Source organism: Leiobunum rupestre, chromosome 11 (assembly GCF_980474605.1).
Source record: "Leiobunum rupestre chromosome 11, qqLeiRupe1.1.hap1, whole genome shotgun sequence".
NCBI classification, from domain to species: domain Eukaryota; kingdom Metazoa; phylum Arthropoda; class Arachnida; order Opiliones; family Sclerosomatidae; genus Leiobunum; species Leiobunum rupestre.
The window spans coordinates 48,913,870-48,923,153 of record NC_143394.1 but is presented as its reverse complement, the minus strand read 5'-3'; the positions used below and the strand labels follow the sequence as shown (position 1 = coordinate 48,923,153).

Here is a 9,284-nt window from a genome sequence, read left to right as displayed (position 1 = left end):
CTTGCCCTAAAACGACATAATTTGCGAATTCGTTCTTATAGGGAACTAACACTCCGTAGCTTAGGGTGTGGCCGTCATGTTGGGTAGAATTTTCTTTTCAATGGGAAAAAGCATGGGTGACGTCGTGTGATGTAAAACTGTTAGCTCGCTATTGGCTTAATGAAGTAAATCACTCGTGTGGCGCGAAAATAGGCTCGGTCCCACGTACTTTGGCAGTATACCGTGGCTAATGATAGGGTTAAATAGATTCATCCCAAACTAAATTTAAAACTCGGTCGGTAGAGGCAAGGCCATGCTTAGGGGGGGGGGGGCGAGCCGTAGCCCGGGGCCGCTAAAAATTTACCATAGGGATGTATATACCGGAGGGCCGCTACACTCACAAGTCAGTTTCGCCCATGCATTTCGTTCGGGGCCGCGAGACCTCTAAGCACGGCCCTGGGTAGAGGACGATATGTCTGACCGAAGTCTCCATATATTTTATCACAGATTTTACTAAACCCTAAGCCTAATGCAAAATAATAGTAATAAAAATCATTTACGTCATTTAATCAAAGTAGTTTTAGTAGTTTTCTATCTTAAAACAATTATTTATGCGTACCTGAAACGTCATAACTGGTAACGATAAAAATACATCAAATCAAGGGTATAAAAGGTTAATTAGAGTCGAGATACGTTTGAAGCCAGTTTGAGGAGGGGGCAAATTGTTATCAGTCGAAAGGGCAGTGTTTGGATTAATTTATATTTAGAACTGAAATGGGATAAAAGAACGGCCATAAAGGGGTTTTTGTTTAATTGATATTTACAATTGATAGCTTAACCTTCCTTTAATTAACTGGGGAGAAGGCTAAAACTGATTTCCTGGGCTATATAAGAATCCAACAGTTGCGATGTTAGTTATAATTGGGATAGTTTGCGAACGCGCCAAACCACCGGTGAAATTAATCGAAATCGTTACTTTATTTGTCTTAATTTCGCGTCTTAAATACTTCAATGATGAAGCTAATATTGCTCTGCTGTGGCTTGTTGTACGTTGCTTCCAAAGGACAATGTACTCGTGTCGAAGCCAATCCGTAAGCTATTGGTTTTTATAACTAAATTATTTTTATCATAATTATATAATATATATCTTACGAGATAAATATACATCTAAGAACTAAAATTTAAACTTATGCACCTTTCAATGGTAACGAAGAGGCGCTTAAATAAAACGTTCTTCTAAGAAATCGCTAAGAAGTAATATTTTGGACCCGCAAGTTACTGTTTATTTGGTGCTTTTTGAAATGGAAATTTATTTTCCATGAAGTTGTTTTATTGAAGCGTCTATTGCCCTGAACACGACTCAAAATTTAGCGGCTTGTATTACTTTGTCAATCGATGTAAAATGTAAAAATTACATCGCTTGGGGATATTATTACGGGTTTATAACGCACATTTTTTCCTATGTGAAGAGTATTAGGAAATGTTTGTATGATGTTTTTTGCCCCGCACTATATATTTTCCTCAGAAACGTATTTTAAAAAATAAGCGGGATCCCGTGAATGTACGTATCTAAAGCAATAACATTAGCAAGATAGGACAATGGACTTCTCTCGTAAGATATATATTATATGATATTGATCATCCTGATATTGATTTAATGATTTTTTGTGCCTTTAGGTATTTTTATTTGTCTCATCCCAGAAATTCTATTCAGTCCTCGGAACAATCGCCCGAAGAATCTGACAAAACTTCGCCAACATTTCCAAATATGGACCTGCTTCTGCAGCTCGCCAATGGAGAGGGTCAGTTATTCACTGATACTTCGAATGAATTAGAATTAACGAATAAACAACGGAAAACGTACGATTTGGAAGGGAATAGAGCTTACGTATCCAGGTATTCGGAGCTCAATAACCCCCTTACGCTATCGCAATTAGTCAGCTTGAGTAAAGCCAAGTACAACGACCATTCGTCCAAGCCAGAGTCTTCGTACAAAGCGGTCAAACGTAATAGTGCTCGAGCCAATGCCACCGTAGAGTTCGATATTGACATCGAGGCAACTTTGGAGAGTTTCCCATTGAAGGTGATTTGTCCGAGTCATTGGCAAAGAAACGAATGGACCGTTTGCTCCTACAAAGTAATTCTGCCCGATGTCTACTCCAGGAATTTGAGTTTCTCCAAGGCCTACGTACACAAAGATACGGTGCAGTTTCTGACTACGAACCCTCGGCGTAGTCAAATATGCGGGAAGTATGAGATCTACAAGCTGGAAGAGAATTTCTACATGAAAGTTAGGAGTGATGAAGACTGCACTTGCAAAGATAAACAAATACCCCATATAAGTGGTATTAGATTGGACGTCCATTGTAGTAAGATACAAAATACTATGGCTTTAGCCAGGAATATTGATTTACCAGCAACTGTGTAGGATTATTATTTGTCAATGTCCCAAGTAAATATCGGTATGTTTGTGATATAATTGTTAAATCGCAAAATGTCTATTTTTAATCGCGGTTAAAATTTTCTAAATATAAAAATCATATACTGTTTTAATGTAACGTTTAAATGATGTTTAATAAAAACTAATGTAGTTCAGAAGCATTAAATAGAACAGTGAAATCCGAAGGCAATAATTTCCTCCCCCTCTTCGATCTTAATTCAGCCTCTTTTATCCCGTTCTTCTCCGCTTCATTCAATCAAGGAATAGGTGTTTCTTTAAAATACGGGAGTTCACTCCGTGTAAATGGGTTTTCTACGTCCAGGGGTGTAGTCCTAATTGATGATTTGGTAAAAGTAACTTCAGGAAGTTCAGTGAGCCTAGTGGAACAACAACTCAGGACTATAATTACTGCAATATCCGTTTTTTTAAAAAAACACTTTATTTAACATTGTAAATATCGGTCTTCGTTGAGAATTATCTCTTATGTTGTTTAATAGTGGAATGTTGAATTTAAGCAGAGTGCGAGACATTTATCTTAGCTAAACGTCTCAGAGAAAAAGCATATTGTTAAATAGAAGGTAAAGTTTTGAAAAATAAGACAATTATCAGTATGATTGTTGCTGTTTAATTCAATGACTGTCGTCAATTCGTCATAAGTGTCATTCTTTAGTGTAATGTATTTTTAGTGGGATATAATTACTCTTTCATAAGGTTTTTGTTTATCTAAGTTTCAACAAACATAATAATAAATATAATATTACTAACTTTAAATGTGAAATAACCTTTAAATACAAAGGTTAATACTAAGGACCTTCAGTCACTGCTTCTCCCAAAACTGCCATTGGCATTGCCTGATATTTTAAAAGTTGGGCCTATGTCAGGCCTAGGCTTAAAAGTTTTCAAAGCGAACCTAAACGAAATCGTATTTATCTTCCTCACAATGGCATTTAAATATTCCTTATAATAATTAAATATGAAAACAAAACTAAAAGATGAAAAAATCTTAAAACTTATTAAATAAAAATCCAAAAACGTTGAAGTGGTTCATGTGAAAAACGCCAGCAAAAACCTATGGGAATTCTGCGAGCTTGGATCGGATGGATCCTGTAAAAATCGTCTGAGCTTCTACTATTTTTAACCGCCTTGCCGTAGTCAATGAATGGCCACTGATTGGCTGAAGCTTAAGCAAAGACTATATAATCATTAGTCGTTGCTACAAAATTACTTGGCATAAGGTTCTCCCGTAGACTGGAGCATTCTAGGTAGGAGTATAAGATTTCTATGGCTATAAACATAGAGATAGAAAAGAAATAGAGGCACTATTGTATCTGGCGAAGTTGACCACGAGTGCCGACCCCTTTTCGCCAATGTAGGAAGCCATGACTCCCATGAGATGGGCAGATTACGTGGCGCCATCGACGCGCGGTGAAATGAAATACATTATGCCTTTTGGAAAATCAACTGTCATTTGATGTAAACAAAGAAGGATAGATGGCGTTGCAAATTCTGCCCACCTCCGCTTTCATACATACGGGGGGGGGGTGAATTTTCCCGGTCAAAAACAGGGGTGCCTTAACGTGGTAATCTTCCCTCTATTTCTTTTCTATCTCTAAATGTACATCCAACTTCGATTTTTAGCGTGATCGAAGCTGGCCGTACCTAGGTAACGATTTGAAATTGTTATGGTATTTTCCTGCGGGCAAAATTTATAATAAATTCACACACCCTTTATTCGAGAAAAATGATTTACGAAATAGAAGCAAGGCGCGCCCTGGCAAGTTGAAAAAAAAGAGGCAGGGCGTGCCCTGGCAAAATGGAAAAACCAAGGCTGGGCCAAGGTTCGTAAAAAAGGGAACTATAAGGTTGCCTCGATCGCATGGTTTTTTATCAAAATATTACGGGTTTTGCGATGTTATGTAAAATCGTGACGTCACCCAGATGAGAACGTATTGAAAATCAACGGAGGCTCATCTAGGTGACGTCATAAATTTTAACTCGTACAGATATTTTTTCAAACATCTTCTTGATCGAGGCCCCCTTGAGGCGGGGCGGGGCCCTGCCTTTGAAAAAAAAAGAACCGGGGCGACGTCTTGGACCGCCCAAGCCCGACTACACCACTGTCTACGTCACTAGAAGATAGAGAGAGAAACATCTATTCCTCGTTTCAATCAACGTATAGGGCATTTTCTCTCTAATATCCTTGACTCCAACGTCCCAAAATGATAAACTTAGCGGCTTAACAGCGCTGCCAGGCATTTCGCTCAGTCGCAGCATTCTCTCTGGAGTCTGGTCGCAGTTTAATTTATTCTCTCCATTTTCATTTTGTGTCCGTTGGTTCGAGTACGCGTAAGTCGATTTTTTGTCGACTGATCATTTAATTAATATCAGTAAGTTTTAATTTGATTGCTCTTTCTTTTTTATTTTTCATTGTTTTATAGCGCTTACGCTATTTATTTACGGGGAACAAGAATTTTGGGGCGAAAAGTTAGGCCTTGGTCTTTTAACCGAGAACCTTTAGGGCTAATTTGGCTATAATTTTAAATACTTGGTATACATTCCTTTGTGTTTGACTACTAGATTATGAGGGGAGGAAGCGGCAGAGGAGGACGAGGTGGCCGTCGACCTGGCATGTTCAAGCCAAAGATCTTTGTACCACATTTACCTTTTGATTTCCACGCTGTGAGATAACTAGTTGTATTGGTGTAGTAAATTTTTAGAAAATTTTCTTTACAAATTGCGTAATTTAGTGTGAAAACTTCTTTCAACGAGTTAAACCAGCACCGGATGATAGCGTAATTACACAGGCTCTGTTAAAAAGAAACACAGATTTATCCCCGAACCCTCAGGAACAAACTGCTATTCTTAACCTTGTAACGAAGATTCAGACTGTCTTGGAGAACCTAGCAGTAGCACCTGGGACATTTGACGCTTGTGTATGTTATTATGGCTTTTATACATCTATTTAACAGAGTATCATTTTTATAATACCTTGTATAATAGCAAATTGAAGAAGTACGTCAAGTTGGCTCTTTCAAAAAGGGAACTATGATGTTAGGCCATAATGTCGCAGACGTGGTCGTCATCTTGAAAACACTCCCCACTTGTATGTTCATTAGTTTGATTATGTTAAATACAAATTTTAATATTTTATAAATCAAGTCAATTTTGTCTAACAAATTTATAGTGGAAGCTGTTCAGGCTTTGGGTAACAAAGTTTTGGAAGATGTTAAGGCTGCGGACCCTAAAGAAGTTTTGACTTTGAACCCCATTGAGGGAGGTTTTGAACTCAAAACTCAGCAAGCAACGACCAAAATTCTTATAACCACCTTGCCCCAAAATACCCGAAAGCTAGATCCTGAATTACATGGTAATTTTGTTTTACTCCAATCTAACAATAACTTTGAAATATTATTTGCTTCATTTTCTTTCATTGTAGTTGACCAGAAATTGTTGCAAAATCATTTGGCAGCCATAAGACATTCGCGATGGTTTGAAGAAAACACCCATCATTCCAGTATCAAAGTATTGATACGTTTGCTTCGTGATTTACGTAGTCGTTTTGAAGGATTTCACCCTTTAACCCCTTGGATTATCGACCTAATGGTCAGTTCACTGAAATGCAAAGTATTCTTATTGATCTTTACCATTAATTTCTTAAATATTTTGGTTATTTTATTTAGGCTCATTACTCCATAACTAGTCACCCATCTCGGCAACCTCTGGGATTAGCTGCTGCTTATAAAAGAGTTTTGCAGTTGCTAGCTTCTGGTTTGTTTTTGCCTGGATCTGCTGGAATTCCAGACCCTTGTGAAAGTGGAAATGTGCGTGTACACACTATTCTAAGCTTGGAACAACAGGTATTTACAGAATAAACTCTTTAACTTACAAGGAGACAACCCGGGGGATTAAAAGACCTTTATGTAACATACGAAAAAGTTTTGACTGGCTTTAGTTTCACCATGGCAACCAAAAATGTTTTTGATTACTCTAAAGTTTAAACCTACTTTTCCCTATGGAAATGAACATGGAGAAATTGCAGATTTTTATGGTCCCTTTGAAATTTTTTTAAATATTTAAAAAAATGGCACATGGGGTAAATTTAAGTTAATTTGGGTAAATGCGTGTAAATTTGGCTTATATCATTTAAAATGGGTACATGCATTTACCCATTTTATAAATATTAGTAAATTAAGTAAATGCAAGTAAAATTGATTAAATTTAGGTTATGGAAGTAAAATTGGATAATAATAATAATAATCAGCTAGGCTAATACCCAAGGCACCACCTTAGGGCTAAGTCATCAAGCGACTTTTAAAGCCATTAATTCAGGTGGCCGGGTTACATTGTGTAGGAGGGTGGTGGCATGCCCTTTGGGTAAACTCAAGTGAATTGCAAAATTTTAAATAATATAACCCAAATTTACTTGTATTTACCCAATTTCCTTATTTTTCCCCAAATGTACATGCATTTATCCCAATTTATCAGAAATTACCCAATGTACAATTTTTTAAAATTTTTCAAAGGGGGGACCATTAAAATATGCGATTTCTCCATGTAAATTTCCATAGGGAAAAGTAGGTTTTAAGTAATCAAAAACCTTTTTGGTTGCAAAACTAAAGCCCGTCAAAACTTTTCCTTTTGGAAAATTTCAAGTTACGTAAAGGTCTACTTATCCCCCGAATTCAAATGAAATCACCTCTGGTCGTCTCCTTATTAAGTTATTAGTGCATTGGGTCTATAATAGCTGTAATATTTCTTTGCAGGATGCGCTTTGTTTAACTGCCCAAACACTTCTACGAGTCTTTGTTCACGGAGGAATGAAACAAGTCATTGGAGTTGAAAAGTGTCCAAGTCGAGGTATATTTTATTTTTTTCACTTTTGGGGCAAGGGAGGAATTTTACAAAGTCGCATGTTTTATTATAAGGAGATTTATTATATTTTGGTGAATACCAAAAGTTTGTTCTCTAAAAGATTTATTTGCTGTCAAAATTGAGAAACTTGTATAATTTTTATTAATGAAACCAATATAGCAATTGCTACCGAAATGAGCGTTTGGGACGGGATTGTTGTTTCTCCATTGGGGAAGGCTTATGAGAAACCTCCGGACAAAAAGGAGGAAGACATGGAGCAAGAATCACCTGAAGATGTGATGGATTCCTAAATGTGAAGAATGAAATATTGTAACGGAAGAAAAATCTTAAATTGCATTCATACACCCATTTATATCGTTGAATAAATCATTCATAAACCACCAATTAGTTTATTAACCAAAATAATTTATACAAAATAGAAATTATTTATTTTCATTCAACTTTTTGGATATAGAGTGAATCGCGTCTATAAAGGCAGCTACGTTTTCTGGATCCATATCTGGGTAGATTCCATGCCCTAAATTGCAAATATAACGCTGAGTTCCAAATTGGGTAACCATATCTTCCGCTAACTTCTTTATGACATCTTTGGGTGCATAGAGAGCACATGGGTCAAAATTTCCTTGTAGAGTAATGTTAGGTCCAGCCAAACTTCTCCCAACTTTGGGTGGTATGGTCCAATCAATGCTAACGCAGTCATAGCCAGCTTTAGCTAATTTGTCAACTGAATGGTGAGCCCCTTTGGCAAATACTGTCATTGGTACGGCTTTGGAACCCCTTTTAGTTAATTGATTCTTCACTTCCTTGCTTATAGTTTCTAAATAAGGCAGGGCAAATTTTTCAAACATTGAGGGTCCCAAATACTCGGCACTCGTATCAAATATTTGGAGCACTTGAGCTCCAGCCTGAGCTTGATGTACTAAATATTCTATTACTACATCAGCTATAAGTTTTAGCAGTTGGTGGCTCTCTTCTGGAAATTGATACAACCATTTCTTAGCTTTAGACATGGTTTTGGAACCACCACCCTCTATCATATAACCCATCAATGTCCACGGAGCTCCACTAAACCCTACTAACGGCACTTTTCCCTCGAGTCGATGCCGGGTTAATGTAAGAGCATCAAAAACGTAGCCTAATTCAGTTTTAACATCAACAGTTTTTAGAGTTTTTATGTCTGATGGTGTTTTCAAGGGGTTGGGGAAAACTGGACCAACTCCCGGTTCCATTTTTACTTCCATTCCCATTGCTTGAGGTACTACTAGGATATCGGAAAATATTATTGCAGCGTCCAATGGAAATCTCTCTATGGGCTGTAGAGTTATTTTGCACGCCAGTTCTGGAGTTCTACATATTTTAAAAAAGTCGTGTTCCTTTCTAACTTCTCTGAATTCTGGAAGGTACCTTCCAGCTTGTCTCATGATCCACACTGGAGTATAAGGTGTTGGTTTACCCATTATCGCTTGTAGTAGAACTTCATTTTTCATCGGTGGGAAATTATGTTCCATTTTAATTTACAGAAAGATTATATAAAAGAAATTTTCTTCCGAATTTTATATTGGCCTTCAAAAAGGACCGGTGTCAGCGTTGGCAACTTGATCACGCAATTTTATCGTGCCAGCCACCGGAAATTATCGTACGATAGAAAAACTAATATTCACGATATAATTATCTGGGACTTTTTTTGTATATTTTACGATTTTAACACATTTGATTATTAACGTTTAAAATGACCACAAAAATTTTACCAACGAGAATGTTAATCTCAACGGAAAGGAAAAAGAATAGGCCTTCAGTGGATAAATAGTGCAAGATCGTAGTTTCTTAGACTTTTCTCTGTGGTATAAATTGCAATTCGTGAGTAAATTGGAGTAATTACTAATTTATCAAACAATTGGCGTTATCGAACATTATGGATCGAAGGTCAATTTATCGTACAAAACGATAATTCTCGTACGGTTTGGCAACGCTGGCCTGTCTTAGAAACTAGAGG

The 9,284-nt window shown here is 37.0% G+C and overlaps 3 protein-coding genes across 3 annotated transcripts; 2 read left to right on the top strand and 1 right to left on the bottom strand.

Moving 5' to 3' along the window:
- The first annotated feature begins 917 nt into the window (after positions 1–917).
- Positions 918–2,521, top strand: LOC149923126 (uncharacterized). The gene is made up of 2 exons (XM_090163874.1): positions 918–1,070; positions 1,657–2,521. The coding sequence occupies exons 1-2, from the start codon at positions 991–993 to the stop codon at positions 2,405–2,407; spliced, it is 831 nt and encodes a 276-aa protein (XP_090020000.1). The 5' UTR covers positions 918–990; the 3' UTR covers positions 2,408–2,521.
- Positions 2,522–4,696: 2,175 nt separating this feature from the next.
- Positions 4,697–7,675, top strand: LOC149923125 (interleukin enhancer-binding factor 2 homolog). Its single transcript, XM_090162928.1, has 9 exons — positions 4,697–4,806; positions 4,997–5,098; positions 5,167–5,352; positions 5,420–5,522; positions 5,604–5,786; positions 5,856–6,022; positions 6,100–6,276; positions 7,183–7,276; positions 7,451–7,675. Exons 2-9 carry the CDS (start codon positions 5,000–5,002, stop codon positions 7,579–7,581), a joined length of 1,140 nt encoding a protein of 379 aa, XP_090019054.1. The 5' UTR covers positions 4,697–4,806; positions 4,997–4,999; the 3' UTR covers positions 7,582–7,675.
- On the bottom strand, positions 7,667–8,955 carry Urod (uroporphyrinogen decarboxylase). Its single transcript, XM_090162929.1, has one exon. It carries the CDS (start codon positions 8,797–8,799, stop codon positions 7,714–7,716), a length of 1,086 nt encoding a protein of 361 aa, XP_090019055.1. The 5' UTR covers positions 8,800–8,955; the 3' UTR covers positions 7,667–7,713.
- Positions 8,956–9,284: the final 329 nt, after the last annotated feature.

Excerpts from the sequence above, each read along its gene's own strand:
- LOC149923126 (XM_090163874.1), top strand. The coding sequence starts at position 991 with ATGATGAAGCTAATATTGCTCTGCTGTGGCTTGTTGTACGTTGCTTCC. Across the intron at positions 1,071-1,656 it reads ACTCGTGTCGAAGCCAATCC|GTATTTTTATTTGTCTCATC; the intron begins GTAAGCTATTGG and ends TTGTGCCTTTAG.
- LOC149923125 (XM_090162928.1), top strand. The coding sequence starts at position 5,000 with ATGAGGGGAGGAAGCGGCAGAGGAGGACGAGGTGGCCGTCGACCTGGC. Across the intron at positions 5,787-5,855 it reads GCTAGATCCTGAATTACATG|TTGACCAGAAATTGTTGCAA; the intron begins GTAATTTTGTTT and ends CTTTCATTGTAG. Across the intron at positions 6,023-6,099 it reads CTTGGATTATCGACCTAATG|GCTCATTACTCCATAACTAG; the intron begins GTCAGTTCACTG and ends TATTTTATTTAG.
- Urod (XM_090162929.1), bottom strand. The coding sequence starts at position 8,799 with ATGGAACATAATTTCCCACCGATGAAAAATGAAGTTCTACTACAAGCG.